Source organism: Pelobates fuscus, chromosome 10 (assembly GCF_036172605.1).
Source record: "Pelobates fuscus isolate aPelFus1 chromosome 10, aPelFus1.pri, whole genome shotgun sequence".
Classification (NCBI taxonomy): domain Eukaryota; kingdom Metazoa; phylum Chordata; class Amphibia; order Anura; family Pelobatidae; genus Pelobates; species Pelobates fuscus.
Genome location: NC_086326.1, coordinates 144,979,154 through 145,005,995, shown reverse-complemented (window position 1 = coordinate 145,005,995; position 26,842 = coordinate 144,979,154). Strand labels below are relative to the sequence as shown.

Genomic DNA, 26,842 nt, shown 5'->3' with positions numbered 1-26,842 from the left:
TGATCTTGAAATTAGCATTGAAAGCTATTCTCATTGTTTGCATTACTTTACAGAGTTTTGAGTCACCTGCAACGTAAGCAGGATATTATCTGGGCACTCACATGAAAATGAATGTAGCAAAATGCAGTTATGCACTTTGGCATAAAGAATACACAAGCAACATATACCCTAAATGGTAGCGAATTAGGGATAACAACACACGAAAAAGACTTGTTATAGACAACAAACTATGCAACAATGTGCAATGTCAGTCAGCAGTGGCCAAGGCCAGTAAGGTATTGTCATGCATGAAAAAGGGCATTCATTCTCGGGATGAGAATATAATTTTGCCTCTTTATAAATCACTGGTAAGACCACATATTGAATATGCTGTGCCATTTTGGGTACCTGTTCTAAAGAAGGATATTATGGCACTAGAAAAAGTGCAGAAGCGGGCTACAAAATTAATAAAAGGAATGGAGCATTTTAGCTACGAAGAAAGGTTAAAAAATTTAAATCTCTTTAGTTTAGAAAAACGTCGCCTGAGAAGGAATATTATACAAATATATCTGGGGTTAATACAACCCATTGTCTGGAAATCTATTCATAAACAGGACTATACATAGGACATGAGGCCACGTGTTTTGACTGAAAGAAAAGAGATTTCATTTAAAGCAAAGGAAAGGATTTTTTTACCATAAGAACAATAAGGATATGGAATTCTCTGGATTTATCAGATTCTATATGGATTTTTAAACATCAGCTGGATGAATACTTGCAAAAACATAATATACAGTGATATCATGTGTAATTATGTAGTAATAGATTCTTGATCCAAGGAAGAATCTGACTACCATTCTGTGGGCAAGTTAGAAGCGTTTTAAATAGTTTCTTTTTTTTTGCCTTCTTTTGGATCAACAGTAAAAAACAGATATAATAAAGGCTGAACTTGGTGGACGCATGTTACTTTTCAGCTATGTAACTATATAGCGGTACAATCCCCGCTTCAGGATATTCTGGGTTTAACAATATCTCCAAGTGTGATCACATATAAAATGAACAATAATATAAACATAGTGCCCACTGTACAGTGTAAGTGTTAAGAAAGCAAACGAACACTACTTACAATTTGTGGAGTAGATTGCTTGCTCTGCTAATTCAGCGTGGATGGTACAATCCCCACCAATAATATGTTTGCCCAGACTCGAAATGCTGTTACTCTAATAATGTATCCAAGTGAAGGTAATCAGGAATAGAAATGAAAGTTTCATCACTTAGATCCAAAGGGTCCGAACTCACTGCCATCCATAATCCATTTATACATGTTGATAAAGCATCAGAGTAAGCGTGAAACGCATACAGAGCCCCCTTAGGTATTTAACCTATCTTTTTAACCCCCCTCCCTTCCAGCAGGCACAGGGCTGACGTTAGAGTTTTTGCATTGTTTTTTGGGGGGTTTGGACACTATTTGTTATTATATGGTTATTTTTGATGCCCTGTTGCTTATGAGGTCTGCCTGCTATTTAATGATGCACTACTCGTGTACTCTCGTTACTCTTGTTTGTATATCATGGATGGCAGTGAGTGTGGACCTTCTGGAGCAAGGTGGTGAAACTTTCATTTGGGATTAGCCCGGCACCACTTTACAGCCTGTCTGAAACATCGGCACGAAGTAAGTGACCACAGTAGTTTTATTTAATTTTTTCCCATTTCTGTGGATGTTTTCCCCACTGGGATTGGGTTGCGGCACTAAGTTTCTTTACAGGATTTTCCCTGAGGTTTGATTTAATTTGCAGAAATATAAATGAGACAGGAGGGATATAATCAGAAGATTTCATACCAAATTAATAAAATACTTAAATAAAACCATGGATAAAATAAGTTTTACAATGTGTTTTGCCTCTAAGATAGGCTTCTTCTCTTGAATACAGTGATATATATATACACACCGTTTTTTCTCTCAACCTGTTGGGTCCAAGCATTGATTGACAAGGGAGAGCATAAAAGACCTCCCACATTGGGTCTGTTTGCTCTGCTAAGAAGAGCAACAACAGCACATGCATTGTGGTTGCTATGGAAACTCCCTCGCCGGTGCTTCTAGGGATGGCTAGGGAGTGTAGGAATGGATGACGTGAAGTCACTCCGGTACAACGCTGGCATGCTAGCAAAGAAGCCAGCATGCCGACATCACTTAGGTGGTTTGCCTTGCTTGGCTATGTGTCCCTAAGCAGGGCAAATCAAAGAAGTCAGGAGGCGGATGATAAGCCGGAGATGGGTTTTATATGAAGAGTGCTGGAATAGAGAGGTCAGTAAGTCTCTATATTTTACAATGCATACATCATGTATCTTTGTGATATACGCTGCATTCAATGTACCTGGGAGAGATTTACGGTAAGCTGTTCACAATAGGTTCCTTGTAACGGAAGAAAAAGGCAGCAAAATAACTTCAAATCAAACAACTCTAAAAACCACAATGAAGTTGGAAAATAACATAATTTATACCCAAAGAAAAGAACAGAGCAATAATAATAATGTAATTTCTCACACAATATATCTCCCACATTGGAAAAAGAAAGCTAGAAAGGTCGGAGTTCTTTTCTCGAGAATCATCGTTGTTCATTGTGAATTCTCAGATGCCTATTAAGAGCTGACTTATGCCGAAAGCTTTTCCCACATTCAGTGCAGGTAAAGGGCTTCTCTCCTGTGTGAATCCTGTGATGTCTAGTAAGATCTGTCTTATCGCTAAAACATTTCCCACATTCAGGGCAAGAAAATGGTTTCTCTCCTGTGTGAATCCTCTGATGTGAAATAAGACCAGAATTATTTGTAAAACATTTCCCACAATCCACACATGAAAAGGGTTTCTCTCCTGTATGAATCCTTAAATGTGCAATAAGATTAAAGTTTGTTGAAAAACATTTCCGACATTCAGGACAAGGGAATGCTCTGTCCCCGGTGTGTGTCCTCTGATGTGCAGCCAGATTTGAGCTGCATGTAAAATACTTCCCACATTCAGGACAAAAAAATGGCTTTTCACCTGTATGAATCCTCCGATGTGTGATGAGATTTGAGCTATTAATAAAACTTTTTCCGCACTCAGAACAAAAAAATGGTTTATCGTGTGTGTGAATCTTTTCGTGTGTTTGAAGGCTTGAGTTGGTTGGAAAACATTTTCCACATACAGGACAAGACGGTGATGACGATGTGTACAGATCTTTATCTAAATCACTATTTGATTCAGAGGATTTCCCATAAGTCCCACTATGTGCACTAGTATAAGACGCGTCCGTGTCTCTATCTTCTGACTGCATGTATTCTGTGGGTGTATAAATATCAGGGTCCGAGAAATTGTCTTCTTCAGATGATGTTGATTCTTCTTTAATATGAACCGCTAAATATTCTGTTTGCTCTGTGGGTGTAGCAGTGACATTTCCCTCTTCACATGAGGTGGATTCTTCCTTGATATGAACAGAAATATCTCCTACCTGTGAATGTTCCGTAGGTGACAGAATGTCTGTGTCTCGGAGACGGCCTTTACACAGAGGCAATTCACCTTTCACACGAGAAGATGGACATTGTGTCTGCTTATGCTTTACGGTTGTATAAAGGTCGCCGTTTGAAAGAGTTCCTTCCAGGCAGGTTGGTTCCTCTTCTACATCTTTAACAGGTTTTCTCGACCACTTTAATAGATTGTTTATACATTTTCTCCCTCTATTCACTTTACGTTTTTCTTCACTCGTGTACTTTGCTGAGGATGCAGGAATATGGGATTTGCTAAATGTAATTCTATCCACAGCTCTCCCTAGAAATAATAATAATACAAAAAGACTTATTAATGTTATCTAAAACTAAGCAGGGATATATTTCAATAAATGCAGACTTAGCGAATTATTGTAAATCAGCTATGGTTCCCATTTGGAGTTCAGTGAATAAACCTTTCATTGTCACAATCACTAGCCTTACCTGTCGGCTAACACAAAGGAGGATGGTTATTTAGATGGCGTTAAATGATTCCGTGCATTATATAAAAACCAAAAGGCTTTTCGCTGCAGCAGGACGATGGGTTGGTGAACATGCACAATCAAAATACTTAACACTAACAAAACAAAAGACAATGCAATCGCAGTGCATTCTTTGAAGGGTTATTCCAAACACCATGACCACTTCAGTGCCTGGAGTCTGTATGTGCAGAGTTTCGCTAAGAAATGCTATACATACAGAGAGTAACCCTTCTTCTGCTGGAGGTGTAACTCCACCTACAGCCATGTCATTGGGGGCATCATTAGCCGGTCTAGAACAAAAGCTGAGCAGACAGCCAATGGCAGTAAGACCCCTTTCACTGTGCAGCCTATGTCCACCCCTCAGCCCGCACTGCCTAACATCTGGCCCTGTCCGAGGGAGGGGGGTGATATTGGCAGAGGAAGATGAGGTTTCATGGCAAACTTGGCCTAAGCGCTGGAACGGAGGTAAGGATTAGCGGTTTTCTTTTGCTGGGTGGGGGTTATATAGGAAGGGTTACTAGGACCAAAAAACAGTGTTATCTTAACCCTTTAAAGCTAGATTGTGAGTGTTAGAGATCTAGAGTGTCTGAAATATTTTTTCGGGGGCTGAACTTTGCATGCTGGCTGTGTTATTCGCTACACTCTAAGCAAATCAAAATCTTAATGGCATAATACTGTCTAAAACAGCGGAGTGGGACCAATTCTCCAACCCAGCTCTAGTCAGTACTGCAGCCTGCTGTCATGCCATCTGCTTTCTTTTGTTGAAAATCCAATAAAGACAATACTTTGCAACATATGCTTATGAGGTTCTGTGCCATCTTGGTTCAAAAGTGTTTCCACGGCATCACCCACCTTACAATAATGTCATTTTATTCAATGTCATATTTACCCTCATGGATTCCTCAACTTTACTCCCTTTAGGTAAATTTACATTACCCATACCAGATCATTGATTTAAAGGGGTAGTCTAACCACAATAACCACTGCATGCCAATGCTGCTGTTACGGTGCCATTAGGCTGCAGGTGCTGTCACCAGGTTCAAGTGGACTAAAACCAGGGAGTCCCTGATGCACCTGTGGCCCGGCACTTGCTCGGAAATTTTACCAATATCGACCGACACTCTCAGCCAATGAATGGCTTTAAAATATGGATGAAATTGATATCACTAATGTAGAAATGAAACTTGAATAAACAACATCCAAGCAGAGGCTGAGCTGTGAGTTTTACCAAGAGCATATGCCAAGTTACTCTGTATATCAATGAATTTTAGATTAAAGTTTATATCACAATTTAACAGAGGATGATAACAGCAACTCCTTATATTGAGACACATAAGATACTGAGCTGTCTGGGCTTAGATATTTGCTGATATATTAGCACACTAGGGGGTCTCCTGAGTAAACAAAAGATTAAACAGAACCTGGGGTCCTGAGTTGTGGAATATTCCAAAAAAACTAAAGTGGTTATAGTACCAATCCCACTCTCCTTCATTGGAAACCTAACAGCACAAGCTATCTATAACATAAAGTAGTTCACTCTTGGTAATTGGCTTTTAGATTTCTATGGTACTGATTAGACCGCAATTAGTGCAAAAAGTTAATTGCTCATCACTAGCAACAAGTGGCACTTACACAATGTGATACAAATCAACACAACAGCAATAGAGCAAAGTTGTCAAATACATTAGATATATTGGAGGGGTTCAAGATAGCCGGCAACATGTATTTAATAGACTATACAGCTAAAGCTGATCCACTTAAACCTCCCCCCTATGTAGATCACGCAGCTTCAAGGCAGTCCCCCTATATCGAGCCTCAAAAGATTCGCACGATCAGCCTTCCATTGGTCTCAAAAGTAAAGGGTCCCCCTAACAATATTAAAAATCAAACTCTGAGCATCTATATTCAATATGATCGACCCATCCATGTGGTTAAACAGCGATAAAGACAGTAACCACAGGATTGTAAAGGAAGCAGAACGACAAATGGAGAATTGTCCTGTGAGTGGAGCAGGAATGAGGAGGGGTCTTGGTTCTACCTCTCCGTTTGGGGGATAAAATATCTTACATGTAATGGATTCTTGTGGACCACAATACAATGAAAATCACTTTCACTTTGGATGATGGTGTGAACTTTTTACATAAATTACAACAAACACAGTTGCCGACAATAAGGCTTTACATAAAATAGTTTATTGATACTTTAACAGCAGTTCGAGTCCTAAGAATTTGTAATGCTCTGATTACCATTTGCAAAAGTATTTAAACTGCATCTGCAGGATGTAATGGGATGGCAATCCACCTTAATATTAGTTGACATAGGTTATTTGTGCATAATTGTCTTTGTAAGTGTTTTTGATTGCCATTAATTGTAAAGCCTGAACAAAGCACATTCACAATTTTGCTACACATACACGAAGGCTGTTGCTTTTAAATCGTCTCTTACCCATTGGCCCGAGAGGCTGGTGGGTGTCCATCATTACATGTCTGCAAATATCTTCATGACCTAAATACTCACACTCCTATAAACAGAAACAGACAATCATTGAAGGAACCTGGCACACACATTGATACAGTCACCATCCAGACAAATCCTCAGACCTAACAGGAACCTGGCACACACACAATGATACAGTCACCATCCAGACACATCCTCACACCTAACAGGAACCTGACACACAATGATACAGTCACCATCAGACACATCCTCACACCTAACAGGAACCTGGCACACACAATGATACAGTCACCATCCAGTCACATCCTCACAACTAACAGGAACCTGGCACACACAATGATACAGTCACCATCCAGACACATCCTCACACCTAACAGGAACCTGGCACACACAATGATACAGTCACCATCCAGTCACATCCTCACACCTAACAGGAACCTGGCACACACAATGATACAGTCACCATCCAGACACATCCTCACACCTAACAGGAACCTGGCACACACAATGATACAGTCACCATCCAGACACATCCTCACACCTAACAGGAACCTGGCACACACAATGATACAGTCACCATCCAGACACATCCTCACAACTAACAGGAACATGGCACACACATTGATACAGTCACCATCCAGACAAATCCTCAGACCTAACAGGAACCTGGCACACACACAATGATACAGTCACCATCCAGACACATCCTCACACCTAACAGGAACCTGACACACAATGATACAGTCACCATCAGACACATCCTCACACCTAACAGGAACCTGGCACACACAATGATACAGTCACCATCCGGTCACATCCTCACAACTAACAGGAACCTGGCACACAATGATACAGTCACCATCAGACACATCCTCACAACTAACAGGAACCTGGCACACACAATGATACAGTCACCATCCAGACACATCCTCACACCTAACAGGAACCTGGCACACACAATGATACAGTCACCATCCAGACACATCCTCACACCTAACAGGAACCTGGCACACACAATGATACAGTCACCATCCAGACACATCCTCACACCTAACAGGAACCTGGCACACACAATGATACAGTCACCATCCAGTCACATCCTCACACCTAACAGGAACCTGGCACACACAATGATACAGTCACCATCCAGACACATCCTCACACCTAACAGGAACCTGGCACACACAATGATACAGTCACCATCCAGACACATCCTCACACCTAACAGGAACCTGGCACACACAATGATACAGTCACCATCCAGACACATCCTCACAACTAACAGGAACATGGCACACACAATGATACAGTCACCATCCAGACACATCATCAGACCTAACAGGAACCTGGCACACACAATGATACAGTCAGCATCCAGACACATCCTCACACCTAACAGGAACCTGGCACACACAATGATACAGTCACCATCCAGACACATCCTCACACCTAACAGGAACCTGGCACACACAATGATACAGTTACCATCCAGACACATCCTCACACCTAACAGGATCCTGGCACACAATGATACAGTCACCATCAGACACATCCTCACACCTAACAGGAACCTAGCACACACAATGATACAGTCACCATCCAGACACATCCTCACACCTAACAGGAACCTGGCACACACAATGATACAGTCACCATCCAGACACATCCTCACACCTAACAGGAACCTGGCACACACAATGATACAGTTACCATCCAGACACATCCTCACACCTAACAGGAACCTAGCACACACAATGATACAGTCAGCATCCAGACACATCCTCACACCTAACAGGAACCTGGCACACACAATGATACAGTCACCATCCAGTCACATCCTCACACCTAACAGGAACCTGGCACACACAATGATACAGTCACCATCCAGACACATCCTCACACCTAACAGGAACCTGGCACACACAATGATACAGTCACCATCCAGACACATCCTCACACCTAACAGGAACCTGGCACACACAATGATACAGTCACCATCCAGACACATCCTCACAACTAACAGGAACATGGCACACACAATGATACAGTCACCATCCAGACACATCCTCAGACCTAACAGGAACCTGGCACACACAATGATACAGTCAGCATCCAGACACATCCTCACACCTAACAGGAACCTGGCACACACAATGATACAGTCACCATCCAGACACATCCTCACACCTAACAGGAACCTGGCACACACAATGATACAGTCACCATCCAGACACATCCTCACACCTAACAGGAACCTGGCACACACAATGATACAGTTACCATCCAGACACATCCTCACACCTAACAGGATCCTGGCACACAATGATACAGTCACCATCAGACACATCCTCACACCTAACAGGAACCTAGCACACACAATGATACAGTCACCATCCAGACACATCTTCACACCTAACAGGAACCTGACACACACAATGATACAGTCACCATCCAGACACATCCCTTGGTTTTACTGTATAATGCCCCATTCACAGCAGCCTCACCTCTCCAGTCAGCAGGTGGACGATCTTATTAGTCAGTTCCAATATCATCTTGTTTCTCTCTTGCGTTAATGAGTGAGATGAAAGCAGCAGGCTGGGTCTCTGAGCCTGGAAGAATCCTTCCGTCAAACGAGGACTACCACTGTGCACTATGCGGTCCCCTGATTTCTTCACAACAATGCAATCCTACAGATTGAAGAATATATCACAGGTTACGTACCACAGCATAAACAAAAGGGAATGTTCTCAATCTGTGTTCTCCAATTTTGGGGCACCTTAAAAATACAAATTTGACTTCTGTTGTGCCTAGAAAAGAAATTGTACAAGTAGTCAGCTCCCTATACAATCCTGGTGGCATCCTTTGCCTTTGGAGTAAGTGAAATGACATCACATCTCTCAATCTTGCAGACACTACAAGAAGGGTCACCAGTGGTCTCAATGTAAGGGGTCTACTGTGTGGAAGATCTTCAATGCATTTTTGTTAAGGGAGATTAATCATTAGTGTATATATATATATATATATATATATGTATATATATCACCAAATATTCTGCAGTACTTTACAATTACACAAAGGGGAAATTTAGAGGTTAAATCCTTCACCTCTCCAGTCAGTAGAAAGATGATCTCCAGGGTGAGGTCCAGAATCCTCTCAGTCATCTCGTCACTGTCCTTGTTTATCTTCATCAGGCAGATGCACCAAGAACGAGAGCCGATATTTAAAACACTCTGGTTGTTGTAGTCCTGTCATTAAAGATATTTCAATCAATGTCTATGTTTACCAAATTTTCCATTAAATATCTGGAGAACTCTCTACAAAATAGTAAAGTCAACTTCACCCCACACATTGTCACGGAATCACAAGTTAGATGTGTCACTTGCCAATTATGCACAAAGTATAGACAAGTGAGTTTGTTTATATACCCTTAAAGGACCACTGTAGAGTTAAGAATACATACACCCCCCACCCTGTGTAAAAAAACAAAACAAACAAACAAACCACATTTTCTCCAGTGCCGAGTCTCTGTGGACTCATCCCCGTGTTTGTGTCATCCTTGAAAGAAATGTCATGTGTGGCCGACCCTGCGTGGCGCCTATCATTCTTCCATAGAGAATCATTGTATTCAATGATTCTCTATGGCTGACTGTGATGGCACTACACATGCGCGCATGATGTCATGGTATGTCATGGTATGTTATGGTATGTTATGGTATTAGAGTCAACAAGAAATATTGAAAACAGCAAAACTAATAAAGATATTCTGGCGCCACAAATACAAAACCAGTGCAGCAGAAATTCACACAAGTATTATGTCACCATGAACACTTATACTTACAGAGTAATGGAGTGTAAAATAAGGTGATAGCGTACAAATGGTAATTGCAGGTCACAGCAATACGGGTAGAGGAAATCTATTATATAAATATTCCTGGGTCTCATACCCAGAAGGCTTGGCTTCCAGTTAGTTTAATATTGGGTTTTGGCGGTAGGGCAGGGGGGCATCAATAAGATGTAGTTGTTAAAGTGCCTTCAGTGTCCCTTTAAATTCATGTGACATACAGTTTACTTCCAGGATTTTACAACTTTAACATCGCACGAGACATCTGCAGCTTTATCGAGGCATCTGTTTACATTTATACTACGTTTTTTACCAGCAGAACATATGAACTGGTCATGTTGGTCCGAATTTTGCCGGCTAATGTCTGGAAACCTCAGAGTATCATAAAATGGTGCAGGGATATGGATGTAGGAGATAGCAGGCATCCCTTCATGATTGTATTTGTGTATCCAGCACTGAGGACGAAAAGTGACAGCCACACCCTGCAGGTTATAATGGAACACAATGTTATCTAATGTAAAGTTACTCAAAGAAAACAGAGAGGGCAGCGCCCACCTCCCAACAATTCAATGGTGAACCACAGACACTTTATATTTAGGCATGTAGGAGGGGGCGTGGTCAGGGGCAGGGCTGAAAAAATTACGTGACTTACTAATAAAAATGTATGGAACTAAAATGTGATTTAGAATAAGAACAATGTATCTTATTTACACAGACTGATTTCTAAACATTTATTGCAGTTTAAAGACACATTACTGGGAGTATTATTACTGGGAGTATTATTGCTGTGGAGCTCTGTTATACACTCAGACACATTACTGGGAGTATTATTGCTGTGGATCTCTGTTATACACTCAGACACATTACTGAGAGTATTATTGCTGTGGGCCTCTGTTATACGCTCAGACACATTACTGGGAGTATTATTGCTGTGGATCTCTGTTATACAATCAGACACATTACTGGGAGTATTATTGCTGTGGGCCTCTGTTATACAATCAGACACATTACTGGGAGTAATATTACTGTGGAGCTCTGTTATACACTCAGTCACATTACTGTGAGTATTATTGCTGTGGGGCTCTGTTATACACTCAGACCCATTACAGGTAGTATTATTGCTGTGGGGCTCTGTTATACACTCAGACACATTACTGGGAGTATTATTACTGTATAGTTCTGTTATACACTCAGACACATTACTGGGAGTATTATCACTGTGGAGCTCCGTTATACACTCACATTACTGGGAGTATTATTGCTGTGGAGCTCCGTTATACACTCACATTACTGGGAGTATTATTGCTGTGGAGCTCTGTTATACGCTCAGGACACATCATTGGGAGTATTATTGCTGTGGGGCTCTGTTATACACACAGACACATTACTTGGAGTATTATTGCTGTGGAGCTCTGTTATACACTCAGACACATTACTGGGAGTATTATTGCTGTGGGGCTCTGTTATATACTCAGGACACATCATTGGGAGTATTATTGCTGTGGGGCTCTGTTATACACACAGACACATTACTGGGAGTATTATTGCTGTGGGGCTCTGTTATATACTCAGGACACATCACTGGGAGTATTATTGCTGTGGGGCTCTGTTATACACACAGACACATTACTGGGAGTATTATTACTGTGGAGCTCTGTTTTACACTAAGACACATTACTGGGAGTATTATTGCTGTGGGGCTCTGTTATACATAGACACATTACTAAAAGTATTACTGCTGTGGAGCTCTGTTATACAATCAGACACATTACTGGGAGTATTATTACTGTGGAGCTCTGTTATACAATCAGACACATTACTGGGAGTATTATCGCTGTATAGATCTGTTATACACTAAGACACATTACTGGGAGTATTATCACTGTGGAGCTCCGTTATACACTCACATTACTGGGATTATTATTGCTGTGGAGCTCTGTTATACGCTCAGGACACATCATTGGGAGTATTATTGCTGTGGGGCTCTGTTATACACACAGACACATTACTTGGAGTATTATTGCTGTGGAGCTCTGTTATACACTCAGACACATTACTGGGAGTATTATTGCTGTGGGGCTCTGTTATATACTCAGGACACATCACTGGGAGTATTATTGCTGTGGGGCTCTGTTATACACACAGACACATTACTGGGAGTATTATTACTGTGGAGCTCTGTTTTACACTAAGACACATTACTGGGAGTATTATTGCTGTGGGGCTCTGTTATACATAGACACATTACTGGAAGTATTATTGCTGTGGAGCTCTGTTATACAATCAGACACATTCCTGGGAGTATTATCGCTGTATAGATCTGTTATACACTCAGACACATTACTGGGAGTATTATCACTGTGGAGCTCCGTTATACACTCACATTACTGGGATTATTATTGCTGTGGAACTCTGTTATACGCTCAGGACACATCATTGGGAGTATCATTACTGTGGAGATCTGTTATACACTCAGACACATTACTGGGAGTATTATTGCTGTGGACCTCTGTTATACAATCAGATACATTACTGGGAGTATTATTACTGTGGAGCTCTGTTATACACTCAGGACACATTACTGGGAGTATCATTACTGTGGAGCTCTGTTATACACTAAGACACATTACTGGGAGTATCATTACTGTGGAGCTCTGTTTTACACTCAGACACATTACTGGGAGTATTATTGCTGTGGAGCTCTGTTATACACTAAGACACATTACTGGGATTGGAGCTCTGTTATACACTAAGACACATTACTGGGAGTATCATTACTGTGGAGCTCTGTTTTACACTCAGACACATTACTGGGAGTATTATTACTGTGGAGATCTGTTATACACTCAGACACATTACTGGGAGTATTATTGCTGTGGAGCTCTGATATACAATCAGATACACTACTGGGAGTATTATTACTGTGGAGCTCTGTTATACACTCAGGACACATTACTGGGAGTATTATTGCTGTGGAGCTCTGTTATACACTAAGACACATTACTGGGAGTATTATCACTGTGGAGCTCCGTTATACACTAAGACACATTACTGGGAGTATTATTACTGTGGAGCTCTGTTATACACTCACATTACTGGGAGTATTATTGCTGTGGAGCTCTGTTATACGCTCAGGACACATCATTGGGAGTATCATTACTGTGGAGATCTGTTATACACTCAGACACATTACTGGGAGTATTATTGCTGTGGACCTCTGTTATACAATCAGATACATTACTGGGAGTATTATTACTGTGGAGCTCTGTTATACACTCAGGACACATTACTGGGAGTATCATTACTGTGGAGCTCTGTTATACACTAAGACACATTACTGGGAGTATCATTACTGTGGAGCTCTGTTTTACACTCAGACACATTACTGGGAGTATTATTGCTGTGGAGCTCTGTTATACACTAAGACACATTACTGGGATTGGAGCTCTGTTATACACTAAGACACATTACTGGGAGTATCATTACTGTGGAGCTCTGTTTTACACTCAGACACATTACTGGGAGTATTATTACTGTGGAGATCTGTTATACACTCAGACACATTACTGGGAGTATTATTACTGTGGAGATCTGTTATACACTCAGACACATTACTGGGAGTATTATTGCTGTGGAGCTCTGATATACAATCAGATACATTACTGGGAGTATTATTACTGTGGAGCTCTGTTATACACTCAGGACACATTACTGGGAGTATTATTGCCGTGGAGCTCTGTTATACAATCAGACACATTACTGGGAGTATTATTACTGTGGAGCTCTGTTATACACTCAGGACACATTACTGGGAGTATTATTGCTGTGGAGCTCTGATATACAATCAGATACATTACTGGGAGTATTATTACTGTGGAGCTCTGTTATACACTCAGGACACATTACTGGGAGTATTATTGCTGTGGAGCTCTGATATACAATCAGATACATTACTGGGAGTATTATTACTGTGGAGCTCTGTTATACACTCAGGACACATTACTGGGAGTATTATTGCCGTGGAGCTCTGTTATACAATCAGACACATTACTGGGAGTATTATTGCTGTGGAGCTCTGTTATACACTAAGACACATTACTGGGAGTATTATTACTGTGGAGCTCTGTTATACACTCACATTACTGGGAGTATTATTGCTGTGGGGCTCAGTTATACGCTCAGGACACATTACTGGGAGTATTATTGCTGTGGGGCTCTGTTATACACACAGACACATTACTGGGAGTATTATTGCTGTGGAGCTCTGTTATACAATCAGACACATTACTGGAAGTATTATTGCTGTGGAGCTCTGTTATACAATCAGACACATTACTGGGAGTATCATTACTGTGGAGCTCTGTTATACACTCAGACACATTACTGGGAGTATTATTACTGTGGAGCTCTGTTATACAATCAGACACATTACTGGAAGTATTATTACTGTGGAGATCTGTTATACAATCAGACACATTACTGGGAGTATTATTGCTGTGGAGCTCTGTTATACACTAAGACACATTACTGGGAGTATTATTACTGTGGAGCTCTGTTATACACTCAGGACACATTACTGGGAGTATTATCGCCGTGGAGCTCCGTTATACGCTCAGGACACATTACTGGGAGTATTATTGCTGTGGGGCTCAGTTATACGCTCAGGACACATTACTGGGAGTATTATTGCTGTGGGGCTCTGTTATACACACAGACACATTACTGGGAGTATCATTACTGTGGAGCTCTGTTATACAATCAGACACATTACTGGGAGTATTATTGCTGTGGAGCTCTGTTATACAATCAGACACATTACTGGAAGTATTATTGCTGTGGAGCTCTGTTATACAATCAGACACATTACTGGGAGTATCATTACTGTGGAGATCTGTTATACAATCAGACACATTACTGGGAGTATTATTACTGTGGAGCTCCGTTATACACCAAGACACATTACTGGGAGTATTATTGCTGTGGAGCTCTGTTATACAATCAGACACATTACTGGAAGTATTATTACTGTGGAGATCGGTTATACAATCAGACACATTACTGGGAGTATTATTGCTGTGGAGCTCTGTTATACACTCAGGACACATTACTGGGAGTATTATCGCTGTGGAGCTCCGCTATACACTCAGGACACATCACTGGGAGTATTATTGCTGTGGGGCTCTGTTATACACACAGACACATTACTGGGAGTATTATTGGGGTTGGAGCTCCGTTATACACTCAGACACATTACTGGGAGTATTATTGCTGTGGAGCTCTGTTATACAATCAGACACATTACTGGGAGTATTATTGCTGTGACACATTACTGGGAGTATTATTGCTGTGGAGCTCTGTTATACAATCAGACACATTACTGGGAGTATTATTGCTGTGGAGCTCTGTTATACACCAAGACACATTACTGGGAGTATTATTTCCGTGGAGCTCTGTTATACAATCAGACACATTACTGGGAGTATTATTGCTGTGGGGCTCTGTTATACACACAGACACATTACTGGGAGTATTATTGCTGTGGAGCTCTGTTATACACTCAGGACACATCACTGGGAGTATTATTGCTGTGGGCTCTGTTATACACAGACACATTACTGGGAGTATTATTGCTGTGGGGCTCTGTTATACACAGACACATTACTGGGAGTAATATTGCTGTGGGGCTCTGTTATACACTCAGACACATTACTGGGAGTATTATTGCTGTGGGGCTCTGTTATACACTCAGACACATCATTGGGAGTATCATTACTGTGGAGCTCTGTTATACACACAGACACATTACTGGGAGTATTATTGCTGTGGGGCTCTGTTATATACTCAGGACACATCACTGGGAGTATTATTGCTGTGGGGCTCTGTTATACACACAGACACATTACTGGGAGTATTATTACTGTGGAGCTCTGTTTTACACTAAGACACATTACTGGGAGTATTATTGCTGTGGGGCTCTGTTATACATAGACACATTACTAAAAGTATTACTGCTGTGGAGCTCTGTTATACAATCAGACACATTACTGGGAGTATTATTACTGTGGAGCTCTGTTATACAATCAGACACATTACTGGGAGTATTATCGCTGTATAGATCTGTTATACACTAAGACACATTACTGGGAGTATTATCACTGTGGAGCTCCGTTATACACTCACATTACTGGGATTATTATTGCTGTGGAGCTCTGTTATACGCTCAGGACACATCATTGGGAGTATTATTGCTGTGGGGCTCTGTTATACACACAGACACATTACTTGGAGTATTATTGCTGTGGAGCTCTGTTATACACTCAGACACATTACTGGGAGTATTATTGCTGTGGGGCTCTGTTATATACTCAGGACACATCACTGGGAGTATTATTGCTGTGGGGCTCTGTTATACACACAGACACATTACTGGGAGTATTATTACTGTGGAGCTCTGTTTTACACTAAGACACATTACTGGGAGTATTATTGCTGTGGGGCTCTGTTATACATAGACACATTACTGGAAGTATTATTGCTGTGGAGCTCTGTTATACAATCAGACACATTCCTGGGAGTATTATCGCTGTATAGATCTGTTATACACTCAGACACATTACTGGGAGTATTATCACTGTGGAGCTCCGTTATACACTCACATTACTGGGATTATTATTGCTGTGGAACTCTGTTATACGCTCAGGACACATCATTGGGAGTATCATTACTGTGGAGATCTGTTATACACTCAGACACATTACTGGGAGTATTATTGCTGTGGACCTCTGTTATACAATCAGATACATTACTGGGAGTATTATTACTGTGGAGCTCTGTTATACACTCAGGACACATTACTGGGAGTATCATTACTGTGGAGCTCTGTTATACACTAAGACACATTACTGGGAGTATCATTACTGTGGAGCTCTGTTTTACACTCAGACACATTACTGGGAGTATTATTGCTGTGGAGCTCTGTTATACACTAAGACACATTACTGGGATTGGAGCTCTGTTATACACTAAGACACATTACTGGGAGTATCATTACTGTGGAGCTCTGTTTTACACTCAGACACATTACTGGGAGTATTATTACTGTGGAGATCTGTTATACACTCAGACACATTACTGGGAGTATTATTGCTGTGGAGCTCTGATATACAATCAGATACACTACTGGGAGTATTATTACTGTGGAGCTCTGTTATACACTCAGGACACATTACTGGGAGTATTATTGCTGTGGAGCTCTGTTATACACTAAGACACATTACTGGGAGTATTATCACTGTGGAGCTCCGTTATACACTAAGACACATTACTGGGAGTATTATTACTGTGGAGCTCTGTTATACACTCACATTACTGGGAGTATTATTGCTGTGGAGCTCTGTTATACGCTCAGGACACATCATTGGGAGTATCATTACTGTGGAGATCTGTTATACACTCAGACACATTACTGGGAGTATTATTGCTGTGGACCTCTGTTATACAATCAGATACATTACTGGGAGTATTATTACTGTGGAGCTCTGTTATACACTCAGGACACATTACTGGGAGTATCATTACTGTGGAGCTCTGTTATACACTAAGACACATTACTGGGAGTATCATTACTGTGGAGCTCTGTTTTACACTCAGACACATTACTGGGAGTATTATTGCTGTGGAGCTCTGTTATACACTAAGACACATTACTGGGATTGGAGCTCTGTTATACACTAAGACACATTACTGGGAGTATCATTACTGTGGAGCTCTGTTTTACACTCAGACACATTACTGGGAGTATTATTACTGTGGAGATCTGTTATACACTCAGACACATTACTGGGAGTATTATTACTGTGGAGATCTGTTATACACTCAGACACATTACTGGGAGTATTATTGCTGTGGAGCTCTGATATACAATCAGATACATTACTGGGAGTATTATTACTGTGGAGCTCTGTTATACACTCAGGACACATTACTGGGAGTATTATTGCCGTGGAGCTCTGTTATACAATCAGACACATTACTGGGAGTATTATTACTGTGGAGCTCTGTTATACACTCAGGACACATTACTGGGAGTATTATTGCTGTGGAGCTCTGATATACAATCAGATACATTACTGGGAGTATTATTACTGTGGAGCTCTGTTATACACTCACATTACTGGGAGTATTATTGCTGTGGAGCTCTGTTATACGCTCAGGACACATCATTGGGAGTATCATTACTGTGGAGATCTGTTATACACTCAGACACATTACTGGGAGTATTATTGCTGTGGACCTCTGTTATACAATCAGATACATTACTGGGAGTATTATTACTGTGGAGCTCTGTTATACACTCAGGACACATTACTGGGAGTATCATTACTGTGGAGCTCTGTTATACACTAAGACACATTACTGGGAGTATCATTACTGTGGAGCTCTGTTTTACACTCAGACACATTACTGGGAGTATTATTGCTGTGGAGCTCTGTTATACACTAAGACACATTACTGGGATTGGAGCTCTGTTATACACTAAGACACATTACTGGGAGTATCATTACTGTGGAGCTCTGTTTTACACTCAGACACATTACTGGGAGTATTATTACTGTGGAGATCTGTTATACACTCAGACACATTACTGGGAGTATTATTGCTGTGGAGCTCTGATATACAATCAGATACATTACTGGGAGTATTATTACTGTGGAGCTCTGTTATACACTCAGGACACATTACTGGGAGTATTATTGCCGTGGAGCTCTGTTATACAATCAGACACATTACTGGGAGTATTATTACTGTGGAGCTCTGTTATACACTCAGGACACATTACTGGGAGTATTATTGCTGTGGAGCTCTGATATACAATCAGATACATTACTGGGAGTATTATTACTGTGGAGCTCTGTTATACACTCAGGACACATTACTGGGAGTATTATTGCTGTGGAGCTCTGATATACAATCAGATACATTACTGGGAGTATTATTACTGTGGAGCTCTGTTATACACTCAGGACACATTACTGGGAGTATTATTGCCGTGGAGCTCTGTTATACAATCAGACACATTACTGGGAGTATTATTGCTGTGGAGCTCTGTTATACACTAAGACACATTACTGGGAGTATTATCACTGTGGAGCTCCGTTATACACTAAGACACATTACTGGGAGTATTATTACTGTGGAGCTCTGTTATACACTCACATTACTGGGAGTATTATTGCTGTGGGGCTCAGTTATACGCTCAGGACACATTACTGGGAGTATTATTGCTGTGGGGCTCTGTTATACACACAGACACATTACTGGGAGTATTATTGCTGTGGAGCTCTGTTATACAATCAGACACATTACTGGAAGTATTATTGCTGTGGAGCTCTGTTATACAATCAGACACATTACTGGGAGTATCATTACTGTGGAGCTCTGTTATACACTCAGACACATTACTGGGAGTATTATTACTGTGGAGCTCTGTTATACAATCAGACACATTACTGGAAGTATTATTACTGTGGAGATCTGTTATACAATCAGACACATTACTGGGAGTATTATTGCTGTGGAGCTCTGTTATACACTAAGACACATTACTGGGAGTATTATTACTGTGGAGCTCTGTTATACACTCAGGACACATTACTGGGAGTATTATCGCCGTGGAGCTCCGTTATACGCTCAGGACACATTACTGGGAGTATTATTGCTGTGGGGCTCAGTTATACGCTCAGGACACATTACTGGGAGTATTATTGCTGTGGGGCTCTGTTATACACACAGACACATTACTGGGAGTATCATTACTGTGGAGCTCTGTTATACAATCAGACACATTACTGGGAGTATTATTGCTGTGGAGCTCTGTTATACAATCAGACACATTACTGGAAGTATTATTGCTGTGGAGCTCTGTTATACAATCAGACACATTACTGGGAGTATCATTACTGTGGAGATCTGTTATACAATCAGACACATTACTGGGAGTATTATTACTGTGGAGCTCCGTTATACACCAAGACACATTACTGGGAGTATTATTGCTGTGGAGCTCTGTTATACAATCAGACACATTACTGGAAGTATTATTACTGTGGAGATCGGTTATACAATCAGACACATTACTGGGAGTATTATTGCTGTGGAGCTCTGTTATACACTCAGGACACATTACTGGGAGTATTATCGCTGTGGAGCTCCGCTATACACTCAGGACACATCACTGGGAGTATTATTGCTGTGGGGCTCTGTTATACACACAGACACATTACTGGGAGTATTATTGGGGTTGGAGCTCCGTTATACACTCAGACACATTACTGGGAGTATTATTGCTGTGGAGCTCTGTTATACAATCAGACACATTACTGGGAGTATTATTGCTGTGACACATTACTGGGAGTATTATTGCTGTGGAGCTCTGTTATACAATCAGACACATTACTGGGAGTATTATTGCTGTGGAGCTCTGTTATACACCAAGACACATTACTGGGAGTATTATTTCCGTGGAGCTCTGTTATACAATCAGACACATTACTGGGAGTATTATTGCTGTGGGGCTCTGTTATACACACAGACACATTACTGGGAGTATTATTGCTGTGGAGCTCTGTTATACACTCAGGACACATCACTGGGAGTATTATTGCTGTGGGCTCTGTTATACACAGACACATTACTGGGAGTATTATTGCTGTGGGGCTCTGTTATACACAGACACATTACTGGGAGTAATATTGCTGTGGGGCTCTGTTATACACTCAGACACATTACTGGGAGTATTATTGCTGTGGGGCTCTGTTATACACTCAGACACATCATTGGGAGTATCATTACTGTGGAGCTCTGTTATACACACAGACACATTACTGGGAGTATTATTGCTGTGGGGCTCTGTTATATACTCAGGACACATCACTGGGAGTATTATTGCTGTGGGGCTCTGTTATACACACAGACACATTACTGGGAGTATTATTACTGTGGAGCTCTGTTTTACACTAAGACACATTACTGGGAGTATTATTGCTGTGGGGCTCTGTTATACATAGACACATTACTAAAAGTATTACTGCTGTGGAGCTCTGTTATACAATCAGACACATTACTGGGAGTATTATTACTGTGGAGCTCTGTTATACAATCAGACACATTACTGGGAGTATTATCGCTGTATAGATCTGTTATACACTAAGACACATTACTGGGAGTATTATCACTGTGGAGCTCCGTTATACACTCACATTACTGGGATTATTATTGCTGTGGAGCTCTGTTATACGCTCAGGACACATCATTGGGAGTATTATTGCTGTGGGGCTCTGTTATACACACAGACACATTACTTGGAGTATTATTGCTGTGGAGCTCTGTTATACACTCAGACACATTACTGGGAGTATTATTGCTGTGGGGCTCTGTTATATACTCAGGACACATCACTGGGAGTATTATTGCTGTGGGGCTCTGTTATACACACAGACACATTACTGGGAGTATTATTACTGTGGAGCTCTGTTTTACACTAAGACACATTACTGGGAGTATTATTGCTGTGGGGCTCTGTTATACATAGACACATTACTGGAAGTATTATTGCTGTGGAGCTCTGTTATACAATCAGACACATTCCTGGGAGTATTATCGCTGTATAGATCTGTTATACACTCAGACACATTACTGGGAGTATTATCACTGTGGAGCTCCGTTATACACTCACATTACTGGGATTATTATTGCTGTGGAACTCTGTTATACGCTCAGGACACATCATTGGGAGTATCATTACTGTGGAGATCTGTTATACACTCAGACACATTACTGGGAGTATTATTGCTGTGGACCTCTGTTATACAATCAGATACATTACTGGGAGTATTATTACTGTGGAGCTCTGTTATACACTCAGGACACATTACTGGGAGTATCATTACTGTGGAGCTCTGTTATACACTAAGACACATTACTGGGAGTATCATTACTGTGGAGCTCTGTTTTACACTCAGACACATTACTGGGAGTATTATTGCTGTGGAGCTCTGTTATACACTAAGACACATTACTGGGATTGGAGCTCTGTTATACACTAAGACACATTACTGGGAGTATCATTACTGTGGAGCTCTGTTTTACACTCAGACACATTACTGGGAGTATTATTACTGTGGAGATCTGTTATACACTCAGACACATTACTGGGAGTATTATTGCTGTGGAGCTCTGATATACAATCAGATACACTACTGGGAGTATTATTACTGTGGAGCTCTGTTATACACTCAGGACACATTACTGGGAGTATTATTGCTGTGGAGCTCTGTTATACACTAAGACACATTACTGGGAGTATTATCACTGTGGAGCTCCGTTATACACTAAGACACATTACTGGGAGTATTATTACTGTGGAGCTCTGTTATACACTCACATTACTGGGAGTATTATTGCTGTGGAGCTCTGTTATACGCTCAGGACACATCATTGGGAGTATCATTACTGTGGAGATCTGTTATACACTCAGACACATTACTGGGAGTATTATTGCTGTGGACCTCTGTTATACAATCAGATACATTACTGGGAGTATTATTACTGTGGAGCTCTGTTATACACTCAGGACACATTACTGGGAGTATCATTACTGTGGAGCTCTGTTATACACTAAGACACATTACTGGGAGTATCATTACTGTGGAGCTCTGTTTTACACTCAGACACATTACTGGGAGTATTATTGCTGTGGAGCTCTGTTATACACTAAGACACATTACTGGGATTGGAGCTCTGTTATACACTAAGACACATTACTGGGAGTATCATTACTGTGGAGCTCTGTTTTACACTCAGACACATTACTGGGAGTATTATTACTGTGGAGATCTGTTATACACTCAGACACATTACTGGGAGTATTATTACTGTGGAGATCTGTTATACACTCAGACACATTACTGGGAGTATTATTGCTGTGGAGCTCTGATATACAATCAGATACATTACTGGGAGTATTATTACTGTGGAGCTCTGTTATACACTCAGGACACATTACTGGGAGTATTATTGCCGTGGAGCTCTGTTATACAATCAGACACATTACTGGGAGTATTATTACTGTGGAGCTCTGTTATACACTCAGGACACATTACTGGGAGTATTATTGCTGTGGAGCTCTGATATACAATCAGATACATTACTGGGAGTATTATTACTGTGGAGCTCTGTTATACACTCAGGACACATTACTGGGAGTATTATTGCTGTGGAGCTCTGATATACAATCAGATACATTACTGGGAGTATTATTACTGTGGAGCTCTGTTATACACTCAGGACACATTACTGGGAGTATTATTGCCGTGGAGCTCTGTTATACAATCAGACACATTACTGGGAGTATTATTGCTGTGGAGCTCCGTTATACACTAAGACACATTACTGGGAGTATTATTACTGTGGAGCTCTGTTATACACTCACATTACTGGGAGTATTATTGCTGTGGAGCTCTGTTATACACTCAGACACATTACTGGGAGTATTATTGCTGTGGGGCTCAGTTATACGCTCAGGACACATTACTGGGAGTATTATTGCTGTGGGGCTCTGTTATACACACAGACACATTACTGGGAGTATTATTGCTGTGGAGCTCTGTTATACAATCAGACACATTACTGGAAGTATTATTGCTGTGGAGCTCTGTTATACAATCAGACACATTACTGGGAGTATCATTACTGTGGAGCTCTGTTATACACTCAGACACATTACTGGGAGTATTATTACTGTGGAGCTCTGTTATACAATCAGACACATTACTGGAAGTATTATTACTGTGGAGATCTGTTATACAATCAGACACATTACTGGGAGTATTATTGCTGTGGAGCTCTGTTATACACTAAGACACATTACTGGGAGTATTATTACTGTGGAGCTCTGTTATACACTCAGGACACATTACTGGGAGTATTATCGCCGTGGAGCTCCGTTATACGCTCAGGACACATTACTGGGAGTATTATTGCTGTGGGGCTCAGTTATACGCTCAGGACACATTACTGGGAGTATTATTGCTGTGGGGCTCTGTTATACACACAGACACATTACTGGGAGTATCATTACTGTGGAGCTCTGTTATACAATCAGACACATTACTGGGAGTATTATTGCTGTGGAGCTCTGTTATACAATCAGACACATTACTGGAAGTATTATTGCTGTGGAGCTCTGTTATACAATCAGACACATTACTGGGAGTATCATTACTGTGGAGATCTGTTATACAATCAGACACATTACTGGGAGTATTATTACTGTGGAGCTCCGTTATACACCAAGACACATTACTGGGAGTATTATTGCTGTGGAGCTCTGTTATACAATCAGACACATTACTGGAAGTATTATTACTGTGGAGATCGGTTATACAATCAGACACATTACTGGGAGTATTATTGCTGTGGAGCTCTGTTATACACTCAGGACACATTACTGGGAGTATTATCGCTGTGGAGCTCCGCTATACACTCAGGACACATCACTGGGAGTATTATTGCTGTGGGGCTCTGTTATACACACAGACACATTACTGGGAGTATTATTGGGGTTGGAGCTCCGTTATACACTCAGACACATTACTGGGAGTATTATTGCTGTGGAGCTCTGTTATACAATCAGACACATCACTGGGAGTATTATTGCTGTGACACATTACTGGGAGTATTATTGCTGTGGAGCTCTGTTATACAATCAGACACATTACTGGGAGTATTATTGCTGTGGAGCTCTGTTATACACCAAGACACATTACTGGGAGTATTATTTCCGTGGAGCTCTGTTATACAATCAGACACATTACTGGGAGTATTATTGCTGTGGGGCTCTGTTATACGCTCAGGACACATCATTGGGAGTATTATTGCTGTGGGGCTCTGTTATACACACAGACACATTACTGGGAGTATTATTGCTGTGGAGCTCTGTTATACACTCAGGACACATCACTGGGAGTATTATTGCTGTGGGGCTCTGTTATACACAGACACATTACTGGGAGTATTATTGCTGTGGGGCTCTGTTATACACAGACACATTACTGGGAGTAATATTGCTGTGGGGCTCTGTTATACACTCAGACACATTACTGGGAGTATTATTGCTGTGGGGCTCTGTTATACACTCAGACACATTACTGGGAGTATTATTGCTGTGGAGCTCTGTTATACACTCAGGACACATTACTGGGAGTATTATCGCTGTGGAGCTCCGCTATACACTCAGGACACATCACTGGGAGTATTATTGCTGTGGGGCTCTGTTATACACACAGACACATTACTGGGAGTATTATTGGGGTTGGAGCTCCGTTATACACTCAGACACATTACTGGGAGTATTATTGCTGTGGAGCTCTGTTATACAATCAGACACATCACTGGGAGTATTATTGCTGTGACACATTACTGGGAGTATTATTGCTGTGGAGCTCTGTTATACAATCAGACACATTACTGGGAGTATTATTGCTGTGGAGCTCTGTTATACACCAAGACACATTACTGGGAGTATTATTTCCGTGGAGCTCTGTTATACAATCAGACACATTACTGGGAGTATTATTGCTGTGGGGCTCTGTTATACGCTCAGGACACATCATTGGGAGTATTATTGCTGTGGGGCTCTGTTATACACACAGACACATTACTGGGAGTATTATTGCTGTGGAGCTCTGTTATACACTCAGGACACATCACTGGGAGTATTATTGCTGTGGGGCTCTGTTATACACAGACACATTACTGGGAGTATTATTGCTGTGGGGCTCTGTTATACACAGACACATTACTGGGAGTAATATTGCTGTGGGGCTCTGTTATACACTCAGACACATTACTGGGAGTATTATTGCTGTGGGGCTCTGTTATACACTCAGACACATCATTGGGAGTATCATTACTGTGGAGCTCTGTTATACACACAGACACATTACTGGGAGTATTATCGCTGTGGAGCTCTGTTATACACTCAGGACACATCACTGGGAGTATTATTGCTGTGGGGCTCTGTTATACACACAGACACATTACTGGGAGTATTATTGCTGTGGGGCTCTGTTATACACTCAGGACACATCACTGGGAGTATTATTGCTGTGGGGCTCTGTTATACACACAGACACATTACTGGGAGTATTATTGCTTTTGAGCTCTGTTATACACTCAGGACACATCACTGGGAGTATTATTGCTGTGGGGCTCTGTTATACACAGACACATTACTGGGAGTATTATTGCTGTGGAGCTCTGTTATACACACAGACACATTACTGGGAGTATTATTGCTTTTGAGCTCCGTTATACGCTCAGGACACATCATTGGGAGTATTATTGCTGTGAGGCTCTGTTATACACACAGACACATTACTGGGAGTATTATTGCTGTGGAGCTCTGTTATACACTCAGGACACATCACTGGGAGTATTATTGCTGTGGGGCTCTGTTATACACAGACACATTACTGGGAGTATTATTGCTGTGGAGCTCTGTTAT

At 41.1% G+C, this 26,842-nt stretch overlaps 2 protein-coding genes across 2 annotated transcripts in view; one reads left to right on the top strand and one right to left on the bottom strand.

The window, feature by feature from the left end:
- The window catches only part of LOC134575168 (oocyte zinc finger protein XlCOF22-like), a 167,730-nt gene that overhangs the window by 85,598 nt on the left and 55,290 nt on the right, over positions 1-26,842 (top strand). The window lies entirely within an intron of this gene.
- LOC134575243 (oocyte zinc finger protein XlCOF8.4-like) lies at positions 2,586-10,972 on the bottom strand. The gene is made up of 5 exons (XM_063434501.1): positions 10,592-10,972; positions 9,542-9,682; positions 8,942-9,124; positions 6,426-6,501; positions 2,586-3,781 (listed from the first exon to the last, which is right to left on the bottom strand). Exons 1-5 carry the CDS (start codon positions 10,613-10,615, stop codon positions 2,586-2,588), a joined length of 1,620 nt encoding a protein of 539 aa, XP_063290571.1. The 5' UTR covers positions 10,616-10,972.

What these genes read in the sequence shown, in the direction of transcription:
- LOC134575243 (XM_063434501.1), bottom strand. Translation starts at nt 10,615, where the DNA reads ATGACCAGTTCATATGTTCTGCTG. An exon ending in TCCACCTGCTGACTGGAGAG is followed by an intron (nt 6,502 to 8,941) that starts GTGAGGCTGCTG and finishes TTCTGTTTATAG; the next exon opens with GAGTGTGAGTATTTAGGTCA. An exon ending in CCAGCCTCTCGGGCCAATGG is followed by an intron (nt 3,782 to 6,425) that starts GTAAGAGACGAT and finishes TATTATTTCTAG; the next exon opens with GGAGAGCTGTGGATAGAATT.